General features: G+C 50.1%; 2 protein-coding genes across 11 annotated transcripts in view; one reads left to right on the top strand and one right to left on the bottom strand.

Moving 5' to 3' along the window:
• The first annotated feature begins 10 nt into the window (after positions 1-10).
• Positions 11-14,003, top strand: TCHP (trichoplein keratin filament binding). Of its 3 annotated transcripts, XM_070769704.1 has the most exons (14): positions 30-147; positions 1,488-1,518; positions 1,598-1,791; positions 2,643-2,853; positions 3,567-3,623; positions 5,165-5,233; positions 5,875-6,048; positions 6,830-6,942; positions 7,130-7,196; positions 8,387-8,559; positions 9,390-9,471; positions 10,773-10,958; positions 11,503-11,646; positions 12,677-14,003. In XM_070769704.1, exons 3-14 carry the CDS (start codon positions 1,598-1,600, stop codon positions 12,707-12,709), a joined length of 1,503 nt encoding a protein of 500 aa, XP_070625805.1. In that variant the 5' UTR covers positions 30-147; positions 1,488-1,518; the 3' UTR covers positions 12,710-14,003. The 3 variants fall into 3 exon arrangements, with proteins under 3 accessions (XP_019832887.2, XP_070625807.1, XP_070625805.1); XM_019977328.2 differs by lacking the exon at positions 1,488-1,518 and having other exon boundaries at positions 11-147; XM_070769706.1 differs by lacking the exon at positions 1,488-1,518 and having other exon boundaries at positions 21-38.
• Positions 14,004-17,643: 3,640 nt separating this feature from the next.
• GIT2 (GIT ArfGAP 2) overlaps positions 17,644-23,489 on the bottom strand; it is a 42,714-nt gene continuing 36,868 nt past the window's right edge. For 7 of the 8 annotated variants that reach the window (XM_070769694.1, XM_070769698.1, XM_070769697.1 and 4 more), the window contains 2 exons: positions 21,372-21,435; positions 17,644-20,875 (listed from right to left, as the gene is read on the bottom strand). In XM_070769694.1, coding sequence (XP_070625795.1) covers positions 20,663-20,875; positions 21,372-21,435 — 277 coding nt within the window. In that variant the 3' untranslated portion in view covers positions 17,644-20,662. The remainder of the gene's footprint in view (positions 20,876-21,371; positions 21,436-23,489) is intronic. The other variant, XR_011561200.1, reaches the window with a different exon arrangement.

Raw genomic sequence — 23,489 nt, 5'->3', positions numbered from 1 at the left:
GGCCCGTTGCCTCGGCAACGAGCGGGGAAAAGGCCGGCGTAAGTGCAGCGCTGTCCGAGAGGGTCGCCGTGGGCCGGCAGGGAATAGTTGGGGCTTGCGGGACCTTGGGCCGGGGCAGTCTTGGGAAACTCCGGCGCGCAGAGAAACGTGAGTCGGGGGTTTAGGCTCGGTCGGGGGCCGGCGTTGGGGTCGGAACCCTCAGAGCTCTGCCGCAGTTGGCTCCGCGCGGCGGGAAGCGCGCCCGCCGTTCCGGGACGCGATCGCGGGCGCCCGGGGCTTCGGCTTCCAGTCCTCACTCGGCTCCCCGCGCGGCCTCGGTCCGACCCTTTCTTCTATAACCGTTTTTGTTGTATGTGGCTGAGAGAGGGATGCGACTTGTTCAGAGAGCCTCCCAGCTTGTTGATGGTTCATCTGGGGCCGGAATCTTCACTTTCCTCAATCCTCGTGCAAAGATTTATCCGCAGGCGGCCTATGGGGCAAAGAAAAATGTTTGTCAGGCCTGCCACAGTCTGAAGACAGATCTTGACCTGGCAGCCTCAGGCTAAGCTTGACTCATAGACGCAGATGATTTTCCTCCCGGTTCGGAGGACTCTGTTTATTTGCCAGAAGCTCCTTGAGCACTGTCACAGCCAGGCACTGTGTAGACCCTGCACCTGGGGCAGCTTTTGGACCGGGAGTGGTTGAGGGGAGGTGTCGGAGAGACTGGTTCTGCTTTCGAGTCTCCGGCCGTGTCCCCAGATCGCCCCCTTGACCCGTGCAAATTGGTTCTTCCCTCTGGGTAGTAGTTTCCCCATCTGTAGGAGGAGGGATCTCCCTCCATGCTCATCCAGAACATTACCAGGTGTGACACCTGGAGATGGCAACCCACTCCAGTATCCTTGCCTGGAGAATACCATGGACAGAGGAGCCTGGTGGGCTACAGTCCATGGGGTTGCAAAGAGTGGGACACGAGTTTCATTTCAGCAAGCGACTTTGATTTCACCTCACAGCCAGGGCATGTTGGTGTACTGTACCAACAGGTACTGTCTTGCAGTTTACAGAGCTTGGGCCTCATCCCAGCCTAACATGAATTAGACTCCCAGCTCTTGTTTAAATTTCCTCTGCTTCCTTGCTTTGTGATCTTCAGCAAGTCATTTTACCTCTTTGAACTTGTTTCCTCAGCTGCCAAAAAAACAGGGCGATAGTAACAATGAAAAAGGTCATATAAGTCAAGGGCTTGGCCCACATCCATATGCCTTCAGTTATCCTCTCTGTTACCTTAGGCAGAGCACAGAAACCCGCCGTGTGCTAGTCCAGTGTCTAGTCCAGTGTCGTCAGGACTGGCTCCCTGCCTCTGCACTGCCCTTAATGATGTCAGGCTCACAGCTGGGTGCAGTCCAGGCTTCTTCAGCTAGATGATTTGCGGTCCTGGTAGCAAGTCATTTTTAAAATGCTGATGCCTGGGAGCCTGCACTGAGATTTTTTTTTACTTAATTGGTCTGCCTTAGGGCCCAGGCGATTCCAGTGTGCAGCCCAGGGGTGAGGACCGGGCCTCAAAGGGATGAGGGGCTGCAGCAGGCTCCTGTTCTTAGTGCCCCTAAGAACATGTTCTCCTCAGATGGCACTCCCCACGCTGCCCTCCTCCTGGTGCAGCCGGCGACTCCCAGATCAGCAGGCTGCCCGACAGCGCCGCCGGGAGCAGGAGGCACATCTTCGGCAGCAGTGGGACCAGAACAGCCGCTACTTCCAGGTGTCCGACATCTGCAGCTCCAAACAGGCAGAGTGGAGCTCCAGGGCCTCCTACCAGCGGAGGTAACTGTGCGGTGAGCACCTTCCCTTAGGGCTGGAGGGCCTCCTGCTGCCAGGAGATGTGACTGACTCAAGGACCTGGGGGAGGGTGGCTGGCCGGCATGGATACTCTCATGGAAATGTGATGATTTCCATGGATACTCGCATGGTGATGTCTTTCCAACTGGAAACGGAAAAAAAGGTTATCAGTGAAGTAACACATTTGACTGAAGAAGATAAGATGATGAGACATGTATGTAGAATCCGGAAGTCCCCTGGTAGCCCCATTTCCCCAGGAGAGAACCACCGTGAACTGTCTGGTCCATAGCCTCCTGTACATTTCTTCATCTGTGTTTGTGTGTAAATATAGATACAAGCATACAACCATTTTTATAGAGAGAGATACATACGAAACGACGGAAGTTAAAAGCATGGGCTTTGGAGTCGGACAGACCTAGATAGCAATTCTGACTATGGGCTTTGGAGTCGGACAGATCTAGATAGCAATTCTGACTGTGTCACTTGCTGTATGAATGAGCCTCAGTTTCCTCATCAGTGAAGTAGGGCTCAAACAGAACCTACTTTATAGGATTTATGTCATGACTACTATAAAAACCATCCAGGTTATGTAGTACATGGTAACTACTCAGATAATATTAGTATGTGCATATATATGCCTCTCATACATTTTCTTTCAAGAACAAGATTCTGTTGTGCATAGTGGTTCTATTACCTGGTCTGTTCACTTTGGCTGGAGGACACCTTCCCAGGTCACCACGTTCTGTGTGCCGTAGCCTCTGTCACCCACACAGCCAGCCATGCAGCCCCCGTGCAGCTGGAAGCACTCCTGGCTGATGGTGGCCCCTCTCGCCCAGCATGCATGCCTACCAGCGGGAGAAGATGAAGGAGGAGGGCAGGAAACGTCTGGAGGCCCGACGGCAGAGACTCAGGCAGCTTCTGGTGGAGGAGCAGGACTTGCTGGCCAGGCAACTGGAGGAGCTGAGGCTGAGCATGAACTTGAGGGAAGGGAGAATCCGGGAGCAGCACGGGAACCTGAAGGCAGCCCGAGAGGAGCAAAGGAAGCTGGTAACTTTGCGTAGCTCTTTAGGAGGCTGTGAAGCCCAAGTCCCCAGCCTGTCAGTGAGGCCATGAGGTGTCCCCCTCAGGGGCTATGAGATGGCAGTTCACTGCAGAGCCAGCTGGGAAAAGTGCTGACTCTGAGTCGTTCTTCGTGTGTATTTTCCAGGAGTCATCTTTAGTCTCTTGGGCTCCTTAAATCATTATATCTGAGTCCTTTTTCTTTATTCTAGTTCTCTGGTCCCATGAAAGGCTGGGACTGGTGTATTTTAACTTAACTTCCAAAGTAGTCATGTGTAGTGGTGGTCTCCAAGCTCTGTTTTTAAGCCTGCTGTATATTTTGAAGTAGATCTTTAGCATCTAGGACCCATCTGTAGCATCAGATTTTGGCCCCCTTTTATCACCATTATAAGAGTCACTTGTGGGAACTCCCTGGTGGTCCAGTGGTTAGGACTCCACACTCACTGCTGAGTGCCCAGGTTCAATCCCTGATCGCGAACTAAGATTGGCGTAGCCAAAAAAATGAATCATTTGTCAGCACCTGATTGTGTCTGTTGAGAGCCAGACACCTCCTGAGGCCCGAGGGAGGTCTGAAGGGCAGGAGTGGTGCTGGCTGCCAGTGGAAGAGCTCTTAGGCTCAGCTGACTTCACTGTGGGTTACCTGAAACGTGGATGGATTGCAAAAGCGACGTCAGTCTCCCCTCTTTGTGTTTTCTTGGCAGATTGCTGAACGACTTTTGTATGAACACTGGAAAAAGAACAACCCCAAACTTCGAGAGGTGAACACCAAAGAGATCCTCCCATTGGTTTGCCTAAGTAGATGAAATCACGTTGCTCGCCTTGTTTTTAAATTTGCATCTTGTGCTGGGATGAAAAAGACATCACTCCAGCTGCTTTGGAAAGAGGCTCCACACAGAAGATCTGGTTCATTTGGTTATTTAACATCTACAAGAGGCTGCAAGAGGTTGGGACATCTGATAGGAAGGGGGAAACCCAACAGTGGAGGCTGGGTAGGCAGATGGGGCCACCTGGGACAGCCTTGGGTGGCCTTCCCCTGGAGTCACCTGGGAGCTCCTGCGAGATTCTCAGCAGAGCTGCAGTGGGGCCCTGGCTGCATTTTGGGGAGCAGCAGCAGTGTCGAGGGGGTGGGAAGGGGTGATGTCAATTGAGGGGTTGCGGCTGCAGCCCAGGTGAATGATGGTCAGAACTGGAGTGGCAGGAGAAAGGGGACAGATCCACAAGACTTTGGGGCAAGGAGAGAAGGGTGCACTGTGGCTGGGGTGACATCATTCAGCAGAGATTGGTCTACAGGGAGAGAATCCCGTGACAGAAATCATTAATTTAGTTCAGTTTACAATTTGTGTATACATTTGTATTTAGTCTCTAAGTCGTGTCCGACTCTTTGCGACCCCGTGGACTGTAGCCCATCAGGTTCCTCTGTCTGTGGGATTTCCCAGCAAGAATACTGAAGTGGGTTGCCATTCCCTTCTCCAGGAGGGTCTTCCTGATCCAAGGATCATACCTGGGTGTCCTGCATTGGCAGGCAGATTCTTTACCCTCTGAGCAACTTATTTGGTGGTGTTAATTTATGTGCACGTAACTATATTTAGAAGTTGCCAGTCATAATAGAGTATCTGGCTGCTCTGGTATGCCATGTGGTTACCACTAAACCTCTCCTCGGCCACTTGTAGATTTCAGTGGATCCTCCAAAGTCAGGTACTCAGTTGTTTATTCAGAACATTCAAGTTAGTTGCAAATGTTTATGTTTGTAAGTTGAGAAAAATTTAAAACTTGTATAAACAATTTTCCAAACAAAAGCCTTTGGACATTGTTACGATTCATTTTCTGATCCAAAAGATTCTTTAAACCCAGATCTCTTATTAATAATCCCAAATTTGTTGCATCCATCGATACAGGTGGTGTGTGTTTTCACAGCTGCTCCTTTGCAGAGGGAGGTTTGGGGAGCCAGGCAAAAAGTTGAGTCTGCTCCTCACCCAGGTCTTGCTGCCCTGGGGCCTCACAGGGTTTAGACCCACCACAGTAGCCTTTGAGATTGGATTTCCATTTCAGTGTCAGCTCAGCTCCAAGGGGACTGGGAGAAAAGTTTTTGATACTTTGTTCCAGTTCTTGAGATGGCTTAGAATTGCCTGGTCCTTTGGTTTTCTTACTGACTTGCATTTAGACTATGTATGTTGGGGTCACCATGCACTTCCTTGTAAGACGCCTGGTCACATTCCAGGCCACGGTACAGGGCTCAGCAGTGAACATCCATCCTGTGAACCACTGAGGAAGTTTATATTTTTTGCCTTCTCATCCTCAGATCGAATCGGACCTTCACAAGAGGCATGTGATAAATGCTTGGGAAACGCAGAAAGAGGAAAAAAAACAGGTGTGCTCTGTGTTGGGAGACTCTCTCCAAGTCTTTGAATTTGTTTCTTTTCCATCTCAGTGACTCCAGGCCAGGAATAGACCTTTGCTCCGTTTACTTAACACCTGTTAAAACGGAGTGTTTGTTGCTCTTGCACAGAAAAGAGTCCCAGGTGATCACTCTCGGGGCAGAATAAGACCAGGTGTCCAGGGCTGGGCGATGGTAGATGCAGTGCGCATCCTTAAAGGCGGTTCTGTTGCCAGTAGCCTCTTTGGACATAATTTACATCATAAACTCTCAACCTGGGTTGACAGCAGCACCTCTGGTGATGGAAGTCCACACTTCGTGGCCCCATCGCTTTGCCTCTGGGTTCATTTTGGAAAGTGCTTTGTGGACTTGTGAAAGGGAAGGAACCCGGTGTCCTGAGCCCCTCCTCCGTGCTGGGCACTGTGCTCCCAGCCTCGTCTCTGAGAGCAGCACCACGCCCATGGTTCCCACCGTGAGAGCTGAGCCCAGGCCTCACGGCCGATAAGTGCATAGCCTGCTCAGGTGTAGACGTGTCAGAGTGAAGAACGGGCCCTGTGGCCTGATGACTAGTGGTGAGGTCTTCGCTGGCTCCGTGTTACAGACACTGACCCCCACGTTCCTTTGGCTCCATGCAGCAAGAAGCCGCTGAAGAGGAAAAGGAAAAACGATTTGAAAATGAGTATGAAACGGCCCGCCGGGAAGCGCTGGAACGGATGAAAGCAGAAGAGGAGAGGAGGCAGCTGGAGAGTAAGCTGCAGGCAGAGGTGCTGCGCCAGCAGATGGAAGAGCTGAAGGCGAAGGAGATGGAGGTGAGGGCGTGCCCCGGCCACCAGGGCCTCCTCACTCTCAGCCTCTCATTGTGAGGAAACAGGCATTTTAGAAGCTGCTCCATACGGAGATGGCATCCGGGAGGTGGTTCTAAGAAGGGGAGCCAAGCTGGTTTCTCCTGACGTGCGGTCTCACCAGTGGTTCTTCCACACTCACGCTGTGTGCTGGATTCTTGAACGCTAACCCTCAGGGGATCACACCTGTCCCCGCAGATGTGACTAGAGGCCTGCTGTCTGAGGACCTCTGAGAACCCGGAGTTCAGTGTGTGCTTGGTAGACCTGACTTAGTCTGATGAGCCAGCCCACAGTTCTCCCTGGCTAGTAGTTTTGGGGTCTTGGGACAAACCATGAGGATCTTTGGTCCAGGAGGCTGTTCCAAGAATCCTGTGCCCAGCAACTCTGAGGGGAGCAGCCCTCCTCCCCCAGGCCTCAGTGATTCGAGAACTGGGTCCTTTGTGCCTGAGCACTAGACTGGCTGCTGGGAATACAGCCAAGGGCTGTGTCAGGTTGGGGAGACAGAGGTTAAGTTGCAGTAAGCGTGGGCAGTGCAGGGTCATGTGGGGCAGGGTTTCATTCTTGTCGGCGGGGTTGGGAAAGACCCAGCCGGGATGACTGAGTAAGCTGGGCCAAAGGACTTAGTGCCTTGGAAGTGGGAGGGGATCCCGGGTACCAGGTGGCCAGGCCGCCCTTGTTGCATCGTGTCTGTTAGAAAGGGAGATGAGGGATGACGAGCCTAACTGGGTTTGCTGTCCGGTAACCACAGGCCACCAAACTGAAGAAGGAGCAGGAGAATCTGTTGAAGCAGCGCTGGGAGCTGGAGAGGCTGGAGGAGGAGAGGAGGCAGATGGCAGCCTTGCGGCAGAAGGCGGAACTGGGGTACGTGTGGGAAGGCCCCCACCCCTCGCCTGCCCATCCCAGGCCAGCGAGCCTCTTACTTTCTCAGGCTTGCCCTGGTAACCCTGAAAGCAGAAGGGATACAATCTGTAGAAAGTAACAGTCTAACCTCTGCAGAATTCTTTATGATCATAAGCACTAAAGGCAACCCATATCTTGTCATTTCTAGACGCTTCCTGAGACATCAGTATAATGTGAAGCTCAATAGACGCACACAGCAGATCCAAGAGGAACTGGTAAGTCTGAAGTGGCAGTCTGGTGTTGCTTGTACTTTCTTTTGAAAAACTCGTTTTTTGTTGCTTAGTAACGGGTGCGTTCTCATGAGAAAACACCAAGGGTCATCCCCTCTTGACCAGCAGCCCTCGCAATCCCTGCCCCTCCCCAGAGGTGTCTGGGTATACATCTTTCTGGATATACAGTTGACCCCTGAACCACATGGGGTTAGGGGCACTGACCCCCATGGAAATGAAAACCTGTGTACTGTTATTTCTGCCTCAAAAACAAAGGAACTGATAGGAACTGATAAATGACTCACTGAAGGGCAGGAAGCTAAGACAGTTTGGATAGAATCAGGACTCAAACCCCAGTTCTTTTGAGTCTGCATACTGTAATCTCTAGTCAGACACTTCTCCCCCACTTAGTTAATATAAAATCTGTAAAGGGAACTCCACTCAGTACTCTGTAATTACCTATATGGGAAAAGATTTTAAAAAGGAATGGATATATTCCATTATAACTGAATCACCTGGCTGTATACATGAAACTAACACAATATGGTAAATCAACTATATTCCAAGATAAAATTAAAATATTAAAGATCTATAAAATAAAAATATGAGTACTATCCTTATTGACAAAAAACTGTGGTTAGTGGACTCGCCCAGTTCAAACCCATGTTGTTCAGGGGTGAGCCATACACATTCAGGGAAGTGGTGGGTTTGGGGCTTCTTGGTTTCGTTTTTGAATGTACTTGATGTGGCATTGCTCAACCCAGTACCTAACAGTACACCTCAGACCTCAAGACCAGTGTTCTTAAACTGAGCTTGCCCTTTCTGGCTAGCTGTTCAGTGTTTCTGGCAAGTATTTAGACAGGCTCCCTCACTGAGATGGGACAGGAGAGATCGCTCATCCTGGTGGCTGTCCTCTTATGGAACAGCTGCAGGAAGCATTTTGAGCATTTCTGTAGCTTATATCCTCTGCAGTAGAACTGCTTGAAGTTGTGTTCTAGAAAGCTGGGCTGCCAGGTGTGTCCGAGGGCAAGGATGTGCGTGTGGTGCAGAGGGTCTCTCCCGATGGTGGGCAGAGAAAAGCTCCTGGGCGTTGGTGGCCTCTAAAGTGGCCCTGAGCAATCACTTCCCAGAAGACCTGTGATCAGGGAGGGAGGCTGTTACTTGTGGTAACTGCGCTTCCTCGTCTGTCCTCTAAGGAGGCGGACAAGCGCATCCTGCAGGCGCTGTTAGAGGAGGAGGACGAGAACCAGCGTGTGCACCAGGCCCGGCGGGAGCAGGCCCTGGCCGACGTGGCCTGGATGAAGCGGGTCATTGAGGAGCAGCTGGAGCTGGAGAGGGCGCGGGAGGCGGAGCTGCAGATGCTGCTGAGGTGAGAGGTGGCATCCTCAGGTCCCCTTGTGCCGCGGTCCCCACAGGTCAGCAGGTTACCATGAGGGTCGTCTGCTGCTGTTGAAACGCCCGTCCTTGTTCCTCTGTCCATCGTTCGTGAGGAGCACACCTTTGCTAATGGACCTAGCTTGTGGGTGTTTCCCTCGGGTTATGTAAGGTGGAAACCCCTGGGGTTTAAAGTAAGGATCTGTTCATCTGAAATCTTAGAAATTTGAAAGGAAATTGTTATAAATTATGGAGACATTTTTGAATGCATCTTAGGCCTATATAAATGAGTCTTGATCCTAAAACTTCATCTGGTAGAGTGAAGTAATGGAATAACAGTTAACACTTATTGAGCACTTACTGTGTGCCAGATACAGTGCTAAGTGCATTATAGTCCTCCTCCTGTTTAAACCTGACATCCAGGCTGGTGGGCCACAGACAGTCAAGGCCACTCACCTGCCTGGACCACGGTGAGCTAGAGTGACCGCAGGAACACGGCAGCAGAGCTCAGGCACTGGCGTGCCCCTCCTCCTCTCCATTCCCAGTGGTTTCATTCACTTCTGTGTTTAAATGTCCTGGGGGCATGTCATTACCAGTGCTTTTTGTAAGGAGAGGGAGTGTTAAAAAAGAGAATTTAAAAAGTACTTATGACAGTAGTATTTTCTGTGAAGTTACCGTTACCTGTAATCCACTGAAGTTTACCTGGAGGTTGACCCGCAGAAAGTATGCGTTACCTGGCTCCCTGGAGCCTTGATTGTTCTTTGGTTCTCTTCTGCCACTGGCGGTGGTAAGGAGCCCGCTGTCATCCGCTCTGTGTCTCCCTAGGGAAGAGGCCAAGGAAGTGTGGGAAAAGAGAGAGGCAGAGTGGGCCCGCGAGAGGAGTGCTCGAGACCGGCTGATGAGCGAGGTAATCCCGGGAGGGGCGCAGCTCGGCCGGGCAGGTGTCTGGGGTTGGTGACCATGTGTTGACCCTGCCAAATGCTCAGGGAACAGAGTCCCCTCAGGTTATTTTGTTGTCTTTTATGTCATCATAAAAGTAATATGTTTCCCAGAAAAAAACTTCAGTACAGAAAAGTAAAACCAAAAAGTCACCTAGACCCGTCATCTCCACAGCCACTATTTATTTCCTTCTATGTTTCTGTTTCTATGCATAACATTTTTCCTATGTATTACTTACTATACTGAGCTATTTGTCATTTTAATATGTATCTTTGTAAGTATCATTGTGATGACATATATCACGTGGGTAGACTACACTTTGTTTTTCTGTTCCTTTTGTGGGTCCATTTTTTTCTAATTGGAGCCTTTTAAGAAACACTGCGATGAACACCTGGTGCAGAAACCTTTTTCATATTTAGGAATTTTTTCTTGGGGTGCAACACCAGAAGCGGACTAAAGAACATGACTGTTTCATTTGTCATTTAGAAGTAGTCTGTTATAAGACACACCCCAATTCAAAGGAAATCTTTTGGGGAAGAAAGCCTTTATTCTCCATGTATTGAAAGTCATCTACAGTAGTTTAAAATGGATCTTGTATTCTGTGCATGCCAGCATGCTACATTTCAGAACCTGTGGGAACGTGGGTCCCAGCTGGTGCTCTTTTAGGAATACCAGATATTCTCCAGCATCTTTTGACTTTTTTCCCTCCCATTTAAAACATCCCTCCTTGTTGTGGCCACTTGTCCTGTCCAGAGAGCCTGACTGTCCAGAATGGCAGGTGGTTCCCGAGACTGGACCGTGTTCTGGACGAATCCTCCAGAATCAAGCACAGCAGGTTTCTGTTGCTCTGAGCAGTGAATTCACAGCCACAAGGTTGGCGGGATGACCCCGACTCTACCTCTGGCTGCCTGCGTGGCTTGTGGCTCTTGCTTTTCTGGCACTCGCTGATAAGGAGTGAGCGTCGCCTTGTGGCTGTGCGTCTGTGGGGACGGAGCTCCAGCCCTGCCTGCCGGTCTTGCTGGTGCTTGGCTGTCTCCACACGCACAGGCCACGTGCACCTTGCGTGTGATGGGGGCGTGTGGGAAATACAGCCAGTTGTCTGGGCTGACCCTGCAGCAGGCTTGCCTGGTGCATGTGGGCCTGAGGCCGAGGATTAGGCTGGTGGCTGTGTAGCTGCAGCTGCAGAGTGGTCCACGGTTGGTGGATCACTTTTGAGGCATCTGTTAAAGTCTAACTAAAACCTCCCCTCTTACTTTCTGCTGAGGATAGGTTCTGACAGGAAGACAACAACAGATCCAGGAAAAGATTGAACAAAACCGACGGGCGCAGGAGGAATCCCTGAGACACAGAGAGCAACTTATTCAAGATCTTGAGGAGGCAAGAGAGTTAGCTCGTCGTGAGAAAGAGGAGAGTGAGGAACTGAAATCGGCCAGGAAACAGGAGCTGGAAGCACAGGTGGGGCTGAGCCCTGGGACGAGCGCAAGGGCAGCAGGCCCTGTTGGGGTTGTTGTGCCATCAAGGCACAGGGCTCAGGGGCCCTTGACTTACTTCCACAGCCTGGCCTGGACTTTGTCTAGGAAGCCCACAATCAGGAGCTCAGAGCATCCATTTTTGTTTCCCACTGGAACCTTGACCCTTCTGGTTGTAGGCTCTGGGTCCTCCATCTCCTAGGAAAGCTATGCTTACTGTTCCTGCCCCTCACCTCTTTCCTGGTTGCCTCTGCAAGCACTTGGCTCTCTGGCCCCAAGTCTCTTTTATTCAATTCAGTACCTAATAGTTAACACAAAAGAATCTTCCAAACACGTGGCCACATCCAGAGTGTTTCACAAGGTACATACGACCACACACATAACCTCTCCAGGTCCATGAGTGTCCTTCCCACGAGAGCACTGGTGCTCAGCACTGATGCTCCAGTGAGGGGACCCCAGGCTGTCCCTCGAGATAGGAGGCAGGGTCCTGCCCGTGGCCCATCCAGGGTGACTTTCCTCTTGGTGCCCAGGTGGCAGAGCGGCAGCTGCAGGCATGGGAGGCAGACCAGCAGGAGAAGGAGGAGGAAGAGGAGGCGAGGCGGGAAGAGCAGCTCACGGCCGCCCTGCTGCAGCAGGAGGCGAAGACGATGGCCAAGCAGGGCTATCGGCCCAAGGTAGGGAGCCGCTCAGTCGGCCCTGCCCTCCTGGTCCCCCGTTCATAGCCCCAGGCACAGGGCCACTTCCCAGCACCTTGGACTCTTCCTTGCTCCTCTTTTCGTGTGTTTCCTTTCCTTTCCTGACTGGTAGGGAGCCTGGACACACGGTCTGTTCGATCCTCTGTTGGGCCTCAAATAGACCTTGCAGCAACTTTGCTCTGGCTCCTGCCGCTGCAGCCTGATGACTGAGGTCCCGACTGGTCTGCTGGTGCCTGGCGACCCTGTCTGGGACAAAGAGCAATCTGGGAAGAGGTTTGGGGCGGCTGGTGAGGGGGGAAGGTGCAGTGGGACTGGGTCCTAGCTGTCTGGACAGCAGTGCCCAGCTGAGCGGGGTGACCGGGACCTGGGTCCCTTCCTCTCCTGCCCTCAGCACTATGGTCACCCCCTCCCTGTCGTCTGGTCCTCTCCTTCCTTCTTTGTCTCCCCAAGTACTTGAGTGACCCCTGGTGCAGGACCTCAGGGGAGCACAGAGAAGCGAAGGCCATCACCCGTGCTTTGGAGGAGCTGATGAGTAAAGCACCAGGGAAGTGAGCAAGGGCTCAGCAGGCATGTCACCACTGTCCCTCCTTGGCCAGGGCCACCCTGGCCACCCTGGCACTAACATTCTGCCAGACAGAGGCCGGCCCCTCTGGTCAGAGACTCTGGGAAGCTGATGGAGCAGAGCAGGTCCCACACCTTCTGCAGAATGTCAGTGTCCTAGCCAGCCGGGGCTCTCGAGTGCAAGGAACAGCATTTTCTAAACTTCCTCCACCATGGATCAGTGCGTGTCTCAGATCAGGGACTCACAGGGCCACGTGAAGTGTTATTTAGGGCTGGTACTTAAAAAAAAATCAGAGTGCCTCATTTATGGCTTAGGGTCAAAGACTTTTTAGCTGTAAGTGAAAACAGCCATTTATAAAACGGTGCTTTTAGCTGTTTCTTGAGATTAATTTCTAATGCTCCAGCGACTGCTGACTTAATCAGTCTTGTGTTTTCTCTTTCTTCTCAGCCTTATGGACATCCCAGAATCGCTTGGAACTGACTTCGTTGGTACAGAGAGTGAGGATGGTGAGGTCTCTGATATGCCGCCGCCAGACCGTTGTACAGGCTCTGTTCCAGTGTTCGGGTCACTGTAAAATAGTTCCATGAATGTTCAGGTCCACGATTAAATGGAGTGAGGGTCTGGCTGGGCTTTAAGCTGTGATGGCTATACAGGAGGCCCTTTTCTGCCTTTTTTATCTCAGAAAGGGACTTCATAGTCACACGTTGACAGTGCTCTCACAGTCTTGTGATATGTTGATAAATAATGTTAGATTCTAAATCGGTGCTAGGACTTACAAGTTGTCTTCCATGACGGGCTACGGGTTTCCTGTTGTCTCACCCCTAATTGTCAACCTCCAGTGAGGACTCTTAATTACAGATAGGAGACAAGTTTTTCAGTTTTTAAAATTGCCATTTAAATTTGTTCTATTGAAAACAAACTTGTGGGTCTTGGTCTAGTTTATTATTTTCAGGGTTTATTAATTTAGTGGTCCCAAAACGATTTTGTCTTGTTTTCTGGAAGAAAAGAACTATGAACCCCGAGACAGTCTGGGGGCGTCCATGGATGCTTTCTGAAAAGGTGGTGAGAAATGAGTCTTTCCTAGTTTTAGAAGCATTTTGGTAGAATTTGCATAGAGCATTGTTGGGGGTGATGGGTGACCCCAACATGTATGTAACTGAGCCTCAAAAGGTCACCTGGCTGGCTAACGTTTTGGCAGGACACCTTGGGCCTCTAGTGTCTTGGATAGGGCTCAGCCATGTGCAGCCTTTTGAGATTTATGTCCCCAGAGGAAGGGGCACTGAACCTGAAGAAACTAGATCAGACTCAACTGCAGATCAGCCAGAAATGTCTCTTCTCACTGTTCTATCAATGTGACATAGTCCTAGATTAATCTCTATAAATAGCTATAAGTTCCTTGCAGCAATCATCATATTTTTATGACTTGTATTTTTTTTTCATATTTTTCCTCTGAGATTTCAGTTTTCATTATATTGTGCTCAAGATTCCATATCTCAGTAAATTACAACTAATTACAGGGCTCTGTTCCAGGTTATTAAAAACCAGAGTTTATTAAAAATCCCGAGTCTCAGGGTGGCACTGCCTTTCATTTCTATTGTGCCATAAAAACAAACTGAGCTGCGAACTACATCCTTAGTCTGGTTTTCATTTTCTCGTCTTACATCCCTTTTGACTGTGACCCCGAGCACTGCTTTCATTATGCATGCTCATGTTTGCATTCCTCCTCTCAGATGTTCATGTGAAATAAAGTCCTGGTTGATGGCGCTGCTCCCAAGCTTTTGTCACTGTTGCTTTTAGTAACTGCTGCAAAGTGGGTTGTATAGAATAAGTTTTACTGATTCAGTCCATATCTCTAACGGGTTTGGGTGTTTTCACTTTCTTGTGTCAGTGGTATTGTCTCTGTTCTCATTTCCACTGGAACCTCTTCTAAGTAAAACTGCAGGGAATCACTAGCAGTCATACATTGTCCAAGCTCCGGGATAGAATTCAAAATGGACAGAATGCCTGGTAAATAGGCACTCATGTATTTACTATTTTTTATTTCCTTGAGTTTTTTGTTTGTGAAGCCTGGCAGCAGTCTTATTAGCATTCAAGTTCATTATAGGGGATTCCCTGGCAGTCCAGTGGTTGGGACTCGGCAGTCTCTGTTACACTAGTTCTCTACCCTGATATATTTAAATGATTCCTCTCTGAACTGGGCCTTAGTCTTTGTTTCCAGATTTAGAGCATCCACTGTCTTAACTATTTCTGGTGTAGCACGTACTCTTAGCTCGTAATTATTGATCGTGTATATTGGTTTTATTATTTTAAGCAACTTTTCGTACTTACTGTAAAATTAATGATTTGTAAATCATTCTACAGCAGATTCTCCTGCAAGGTTCAAGTTGTTTAGAACAGATGGTGTTGAAGCCACTACTCACATGTTCTGTATGTGAATGATTTTCACTCTTTTTGCTCACTCAGCACATATATCCTCTCTAGGGAGGATGTGCTGCTAGGCCTGGGGAAGTTACAAAGCTGAACAAGAACAGGGACAGGAATCAAACAAGTGCACGGGTGAGCAGATGTCCCTGGCAGGCACAGAGCCAGCTGTAACTCATGGGGCTGAAGGAACCATTTGTGCAATAAATATATTCAGTGCATCCGTATTTCCTTATGGGTATATTAATATTTACATTTTTAAAAATCTGCTTTTGGCGTCACTGGGTCTTCATTGCTGCGTCCAGGTTTCTTCTAATTGTGGCAAGCAGGGTCTACCCCCTAGTTGCGGCTCACAGGCTCTGAGAGAGCGTAGGCTCAGTAGCTGTGGCCCACAGTCTCAGCTGTCCCCCATGTGTGATCTTCCCAGACCAGGGATTGGACCTGTGTCCCCTGCACTGCCAGACAATTCTTAACCACTGGGCCACCAGGGAAGTCCCATAATGAATTTCTTTTTTTTTTACAATCTGGGTTTTTAGGTAGTTTTCAGTCTTCATAAAATACAGAGCATCATCATAATGCCTTCAAACACATTAGCATTAGCAGTGCTTGCTGACCGTGATGAAATTTGGCCATGAAGCCACATGGAATTATTTTATTTTAGGGAGTCTGACACCATCGTGTCTTCATTTTAGAGGGTTATTTACTTTCTGACTTAATGTTACGATTACTCAAAAGTGCTAAAAGGTAGGAAAAAACTTTCTTCAAAGGATACAAGCATGTAATTAAAAAATTTTTTTTATTAAGATTTTATACCTTAAGTATTTCATTTTGTGGTGCTAATGTAAATGGTATTATTTATTCATTCTCATTTGGCTTCCAGTTTTTTTCTTTTAAAAACTGGGTTTCTGTGAACATCCTGACACATAATTTCATTTGCATGCATTTAGGATCATCTCTAGCTAGACAGCTGGAAGACCGACCTCTCAGCTTTCCGTGATGACGACGTGAAAGTCTTATGCTGTGATGCTCTCCTTGCAGTGCCGTAGTGGTTTCTTTCTCTCCCTCACTTTATTTTGGTTATTAGCTGATTTAAAAGGCTGCAGTTCCCTTTGTTCGTTTTTTTGCCCCTAAATACCCAGTCCTCCGTTTCTGTACACACTGTGTAGAGAACACTGCCCTGAACATTGAGACAGCTGAGCTGGGTAGTGTCCTCCACTCAAGAGATCAGAACCTGACTTGAACAGCAGTTTCCACATGTCTCAATTTGAAACCAACAGAAGAGAAGAGAAATACTTATGGCAAAAAAACAAGGAATTGGAAACAAAACACAAGCTCGGCCACCCAGGTGTTCAACATTCCTTTAAAGCCCCCAGCACCCACGGTGGGCAGAGACCAGCATCCCTGCCTTCCCGCCCTGATGCTCCCAGACCAGAGGATTGCCTTGGGGCCTGCCGCCCACCTCACCTCTGTCCAGGGTGCAACCATCCCTCACCCTCTCCTGCTTCCAGAAGGTCTGCCGTCCACTATGTTCCTGCAGCCCACATCCTGGAGGCTCCTCTGGACAGTGAGAACCTGTGGCTGAACACAGGCCCTGACCTGCACCACCGCCACCACCAACTGGGCTGTTTCCTCGTCTGCAAAATGGGAGGTCGTTTCCATTGTGACTGTAGGAAATTGCACTTAGCCAGGGACTGCCCACAATAAGCACCTATATATAGGTAATTATGTAGATAATTCAGCCCCTCAGAAAGGAAGGGGGCTGGGGAGGGTAGGGAAATATTGAAAGAGGTCCTGGGAGGGGAGGGCTAGGAGAGGGAAGCAGATAGCAAGGTGTGGGGCAAGAGGGGGCTAACATCTACTCTTAGGCCATAGCAGGGGCTATGTGTGTGTGTGTGCAAATTGCAAGACCAAGTTAGATTTCAAAACTTATCCTGTCTGTAATGCATTGTGGGCTCCTGAGGAAAGCAGGGCCTGGGAGAGAGACGGTCCTTCCAGTTGGTCCTTACAGGAAAAAGGTGAGAGGAGGCTAGGCCGAGTGGGAGGGAATTAATTACCTGGGTTTCTGAAAGGCAGAGGTAGAGAGCTGGCGGGCGGCAGGACACAGGCAATGCTACAAGGACTGGGGAGGAAGAGAGAGGCCTGAGAGGGGACAGACAGAAGGGGGAAGACGAGTCCCAAGAAGGGAAGGTGTGGGAAGGGGTGAGGGGGGAAGAGGAGTTTCGGGGAGCAGCTGCACTGGGGTGGGAGATGGGCTGAGAATTCTGGGGAGTGTGGTCAGGAAAACTGCTTGTGAGTAAGGGCCTAGGAGCGGGGGCGGGAGGATGAAGCCCAGCTTCCCCAGACCTCCCCTTGTCCGCAGCGCCCCCTCCGCCAGGGAGCTGCTGTTTGGTGAGCTGCCACATGACCCCAGAAAGCTGTGGAGTCCGTGCCATCTCGATGGCTCTGGCCACGGAGACAGCTCCTGGACAGCCTCTCGGCGCGTCACCCGCAGATGGCCCCCGACCTGTCCCTGTGGTGAGGCCAGTGGCCTCTGTGTAGCCCCATGGCTGGCAGAGCACTGCCCATGGTGCTTGGGAGCCAGTGGACAGTCCTTTCAGTCGGTTATTTCATAGACGCTGCGGGAGTCCTGGCACCTGGGGCTCAAGGGTAAGACACAACTTCTTGGCAAAAGAAGACTGTGCCCCGGTTACTCACTCAGGAGAGGTGACGGCACCTGTGCTTGGCTGGCTTTCGCTGAATTTTAAAAATCTAACGTGAGGAGTAAAGGCCTCACTATCAGATACCTGGAAATGACCCCATGATGCAGTACCTCTTGTAAGAAAGCTGTCTGCTGAGAACAGAGGAGGACAAGGCCATCGACAGAGCTCCCAGGGTGGAAGCACCTGCAGTACTGCCTCCCACGGAAGACGGGTTTCCATGGGGACAACTTCCTCAGAACTTTGACCGAGTATCTGGAAACATCAGCTAATTGATGGCAGACACGGTACCCCAAGGACACTTACATAGCCTGTTTATTGCATAACTAGCAGGCACAAATTCCAAAACGATTTTACAACGCTTACAGGGTTGAACAATAATTACAGGGATACAAATGTACAACGAACAGGAAAAATAAGTACAGAATCATGGGTGACATGGATAGAAGACACTGGGATAAAAGGCATTTCATTTTTCCTATGCAGCATTTTCTTTTGGAAAATCAAGGTGACCTTCAACCAGGACAAGGAAAGAAGGAAGACCCTCTGCATGGGGAGCTCAGGGCGGCTGTGGGGGACAGACCCGAGCTGGGCTCGCTCGGGTTCTGCAGCTGAAATCGCTGGGGGAGTCGGAGGACAGCTCCTGAGTTGTGCGTTTCCAGTTCCCATCTGTGAAATGCTGTGTTTAGTCTTTGGGTCCGAGTCGTTGTTCTTTGGCAAATAAGAACTATTTGTGTTCCGAAGCAGAGGAGGACTTCAGCGGGAGGCGCTCAGGTGGAGCTGCCTCCCGGTCGCTTTCCTACCTGTGTCCTCCCAGCTCCTTAGGGCATCTGAGGGGGCAGGGATTTGAGAATCAAGGGGAAGAGGATGACATGACGGAGCTCAGACGTCAGTGTAAGGCCCGGGAACCCCTGTGCAAAAGGTGGTGAACGGCTGCTGAGACGAGGTGAGAATGTCCACAGGCCCTGTGGGTCTCCGACCCTGGCCTCAAGGAAACACGCAGCGGGCTGGAGGAGAAGGGTCCCCCTCAGCCCTCCTGTCGCTGGGTGTCACTCCACCTGGGAGCATCCCTTCCCAAGTGCTGGCACTGTGGGTCAGCAGGGCGAACTCCTGTGGTGTGCTCACGGCTGGGCATGCTTTGCTGGTCCCCATGTTCCTTGACTTTCTCCAGGGGCACAAAATGACATCCCCCACTCCAGGTCCTGAGTGTGCCCGTGAAGACGCTGCTTTACCCACTGCAGCAACTCATCATCCAGAAGGCTGTCCTCCCGACAGAGGCGGCCAAGGGCACCGACCCAAGGCTGCGCCGGGCCTTGCCCAAGGAGCCTGTGTTGGCCGGGAAGAAGAGCAGGTGTTGGCCGGGAAGAAGAGCAGGTGCTCGCCAGGAAGAAGAGGGACAGCCTGTCCGTGCAGCGTGCAGAGATGGTTCTCAGACGGTGCCTGAAGTGGAGGTAGAAGACCTCCTTTGAGAAGACGCCCCTCAGCATCTGACAAGAGCGTGGCACTTAGGTTTGTGCAGACAAATCTTGGAGACGTGGACCCTTTCCCCGCACTACTCAGCAGAGCAAAAGCCGGCGAAAGCACCCAGCACAGTGACTTAGTAACCAAATACCATCACCGTACTCCTTCTGACAGCATTCAGTCAGGCTACAAAGGTGTTTGTGATTCAAACAGTTCTGTGAAAATACAGGCTTACCGAGCATGTTTTGGGGCAACTGTGATGATTTTGACTTTTCCATGTGTGTGAACGAGCGCTACGGGACAGAACAGATGGCGAAACAAGGACCAACAGCAACTTTAACAGAGGGTGCGGCAGCCCCACAAAAGGTGATAAGGCTCAGAGGCTAAACCCCGGGAGGCCAGGGAAGCCAGGCCTCGCAATCCACAGCAGAGCTGGGAACCAGCAGCCTCCAGGCCGCAGCGTGCCCACACGCGTGCTGTGAACACGTTTAGACGAGTCACCGACGATTACAGATGGAGAGATGGCACAGAAACATCTGATGTCTTCTGACAAGTCAAAAGCTTCAGCAACTCCAGGCCCGTTTTATTTACACGGCAGCCTGAGTGGAGCTGGGCAGCTGCTGTCCCCACTGACATGCCGTGGGCTCCTTGCTGTCCCTCCCTGGCACCTGGCTCGCTTCATTCATTGTCACTACTGCCTGGCCCCGCTGGTTGAGGTCAGGGTCTGAGCCACGCCCACACAAAACAGTGGCCACGAGCAGGAAGGAATACACTTTAAGCTTCCAGAACGACCCAGCTCTTCTTAGAAGGCAACCTCAGGGCATCCCAGACCTTACACCTGCAGGCTTTTGTAGCCTTGGGATAGCGCACGGTCACCTAGAGCGCTCTGCAGGGAATTCCTGAAATGTGATGTCTGATGCTGAAGTACTAGCGAGGAGGCGCCAGAGGAGAAGCGAATCCCGGTGACTGTACGCATCTTACCTTACCTGAAGTCCTTAAAGGTGGTGAGACGTGCGGGGCTGGTCGTGTGAGAAGGCTTTAAGCGGCTAAAGGAGTGAGGGGAGTAGGCCATTTCTCTCGTCACAGTTTACGGCAGTGCTATCTGAAGGGTGGGACGAAATTAGCTATGGCTCGTGGGGCTGGGGGTCCTCAGCCTGTGCGTGACAACGTGGCCAAGGCACACAGGACACGGAGGGCGAGTGCTTATCGCTATGCGGACTTAGGGGTGACAGTAAAACAGAAACGGACAGAAGACAAGACAGAAAAATTAGCTGAGAGAACACCGAGTGTGGCAGGACGGGTAAACGGAGCACTTCATTGTTCCCTCCCGAGAGAGACTGCTACGCTAGTTTTAGAAAGCGGCAAAGTCCTTTCTCTACACGCCTGCTTGGAGATACCCCAAACTTAAAGAGGTTCTGCAGTAGAGCCTGGAAAACTTGCTTATTGCACAATGCTTGACAGGGATCAGACAACTCTCTCCAGAGAATGTTTCACTAAGAACCTCACTTATAGTTTTAGCCACAGGCAAGGAGTCTGAAGGGATGGAGAAGGTCTAACAAACTTTAAACAACAAAGCTCTGCTTTCGGGTGTCTATGATCGTTAACTCGACGGTCACGGACAGCACAACAGAACGTCAGAAGGTAAACTGGCAGACAGGCACAAAATAAGGCAAGTGGGTTAAATTAATAGTTGAAAATTTGTTAGAAAACATGCAAAAATAATACTGAGTTTTCTTTTTAAAAAGTTTTAAACTTTCATTAAATGTTTGTGTCTGCAAAAATCGCAAGAGTTCCATGTCTAAAGTGGAAACCGGACTTGGAAAAGCTTAGAAAACAGAAGGGCCAGCCCTGCCGTTCAGTTGTTGTTCTCTTTGGTGGTGATGGTGACCAGCTGCTTGGCGGCCTTGGCGATGTCGTAGGCACACTGGATGACCTGCTGCGTGACCAGCTGGATGTCCGTGGGCGGGCCCGGGTCCCCCGGGAGGGTCTTCTTGCATTCTGACTGCAGTCGGTAGGCACTGGACGTCAGTAAGCGGAGGGAGGTCCTCACCATGTCGGACTTGGGTTTCTAAACAGAAAAACAGGCGTTCGCCATGGACTGCAGGGCGGACACCTCCGAGAACAGGGACTAGCATTCCTCGGAAGACAACTCACACTATTCCGCAGTTGTGTCCTGCATGTTTTTACTGGGGATGTGTGAAAGACCACAAGTTTGGCAACCCGCAGTGTAGGGGATTCTGGGGGCTCTGACTCAAAGTTCAGAGTGCACGCAGTATATTTAGCAGTATGCATTTACTAGTGCTATTCTGAAGCAGCATTCGAAAAATTATTTACACAGGTGAAATATTCCAGATAAAGTTTTTTTTCTATTAATGCTTTGCCTTGCAGCATTTGGCTCATACATTCTTGTCTTATTAAACCCAAACCAATAGCTCTATATGGCTGTTTGCATATTTAAAACTCTCTGTGCTACAAAAAAAGATGAATATAATGTAAAGGTCATCAAGAAATTTCTTGGAGCTCATTGAAAAGAATCCAAACCAAGTTAGCAGGGAGTGACTTACTTTGGGGAATAACGCTGCCATTTCTGTAACAGCCACATGTATCCTCTCTGAGCAGGGAATATAACTGCAAGAATATTGAAAAGGTTATTCAAAGACAGCAAAAATAATTCAGAGACAGAGAACACTCCCGTAATAAAGGGGCTGAGGCCACAGCCAGCCTGCTGTGGATCCCACACCAACACAAGGCACTCGGGGATAAAGCCGGGGCCCCCATCCTTCAAAGTTGATTCCATTATATAAAACCAGCCTCCAGGTATGAATGCAGGCGACGTACATAACAGCCTGGTGGAACCACAGAACACTGAGATCACAACATACACTGAATGGATTTGTACATCTTAAAAAAAAAAAAAAAAACTTCCCAGATTGTACCAAGCACCATATTGCGATCTTTGAAGCCAGGAAACAGCCCCAGGACACACATTTATATTCTTGACAACCATCAAAGAAAGAAACATAACGTAAGCATGTTTTTTTGGTCATTTGCAATACGAGCGGGGCACTTCCGAGCTGGGTGAGATGGGAAGTGAAGCGTGTTGCTCGGCAGTGGGAGAGCGCCAGGGGAGGGGTTTACCATGTTATCGAGGGACCCTAACAGACCATACATGGGAAGGTGGGAAACGTTTTGCTTCATGTAATAAGGGAATAAAGGCGCCTGCTGTCCAGGCCGCGGTGCTGAGCAGAGGTACTGCACATCTATAGCGTGTGAGGCAGGAGGGGCATGTGACGAACAGGATGTCCCGGGGAAGGAGAGATGAACAGTTATATGATTGTCATGGAAGGAGGCTGAGAAATCATGTAGGTTCCTCTTTTTCTCTGAGGCTCCTCCAGCCATCCACCCATGAAGACTAATTCTGCTCTGGTAATAAACACTGCCCGCTCCCCTCCTGGTGAGGGGGAAATGACGCCACTGGGAGAAGTCTGAGCTGTACAGCAAAACGAAAAGGGTGGAAAATGGGGAGGTGAACGTGACGCTGCCAGGGACACGGAGACTGCAAGAGACACCGGCCCATCTTTCTGTGGAAGGGAGCACAGAGGAAAAAGGAGGGCAGTGCTGTGCTCCTCAAACAACTTCTGTTTGTGCAAAGGCATAAAGAGAACTTCTTCACGGAAGCACTAAACTTTGCTGTCGGTTAGTCGCTGAGTTGCTTCTGACTCTTGCGACCCTATGGACTGTAAGCCCGCCAGGCTCCTCCGTCCATGGGATTCACCAGGCAAGAACACTGGAGTGGGCTGCCATTTCCTCCTCCAGGGGATCTTCCCAACCCAGGGATCGAACTCACATCTGGATTCTTTACCACTGGGCCACCTGGGAAGGCCAAATTTTGCTGACCTACTGAAAAAAATGAGGTTTTCCTGGATTTTGATCAAATTCTGCTGCTTTCACAAATTCAGTGGGATGATGTTAAATGTGTCTGGAGCAGGCCGGCCGCCACCTGAAACTAGGGTCAACTCTCAACTGCTAATAACCTACCCAAGAGGAGAGGGGCGGGTGATAACAGGGGCCGGGCCCTTCTCTGCAGCTGCAAAGAACTCTGCGGGATGCCGTTCTGCCCAGACTGAGCAGGTTTTTCTTTCAGGAGCAGAGAATGATTTGGGGTGATGATTAGACCCACTTTTATTTGTAAACCACTTGCTTCCTAGACGTGCACATGCACATGTGAGGGAGCTGGGTAAGAAATCAGGTTCATTTCAGGAAATCTATGGCACACACTCCTCCCCAGCTAGGCAGAGCGGCCGGGAGAATCTGTTGCCAGTTTTGAGGCAGCTTCTTTCACCTCAAGAACTAGGAATGTCACCACCCCAAAGATGCTGTAATTCTATCTCTAGATGCAGTTTTATTCTGAGCATTTCGTGAGAAAATGAAAGATTAAAAATACCATATAAAACAGGTGAGACGAATGGAGAGAGTAGCATGGAAGCATATACACTACCATATATAAAACAGATAGCCAGTGGAAATTTGCTGTAGGACTCAGGGAACTCAAACGGGGGCTCTGTGACCCCCTGGAGGGATGGTAAAGAGTGGGAGGTGGGAGGAAGGTTCAAGAAGGAGGAGACATATACATCTAAAGCTAATTCATGTTGATGTGTGGCAGAAAGGAAACCGATATTGTA

Source organism: Bos indicus, chromosome 17 (genome assembly GCF_029378745.1).
Source record: "Bos indicus isolate NIAB-ARS_2022 breed Sahiwal x Tharparkar chromosome 17, NIAB-ARS_B.indTharparkar_mat_pri_1.0, whole genome shotgun sequence".
NCBI classification, from domain to species: domain Eukaryota; kingdom Metazoa; phylum Chordata; class Mammalia; order Artiodactyla; family Bovidae; genus Bos; species Bos indicus.
This window is presented reverse-complemented; position numbering and strand designations above follow the sequence as displayed.

Coding starts and splice junctions, on each gene's coding strand:
- TCHP (XM_019977328.2), top strand. CDS start 1,598: ATGGCACTCCCCACGCTGCCCTCCTCCTGGTGCAGCCGGCGACTCCCA. Junction 2,854..3,566: donor GAGAGGAGCAAAGGAAGCTG/GTAACTTTGCGT, acceptor TTTTCTTGGCAG/ATTGCTGAACGACTTTTGTA. Junction 7,197..8,386: donor AGCAGATCCAAGAGGAACTG/GTAAGTCTGAAG, acceptor CTGTCCTCTAAG/GAGGCGGACAAGCGCATCCT.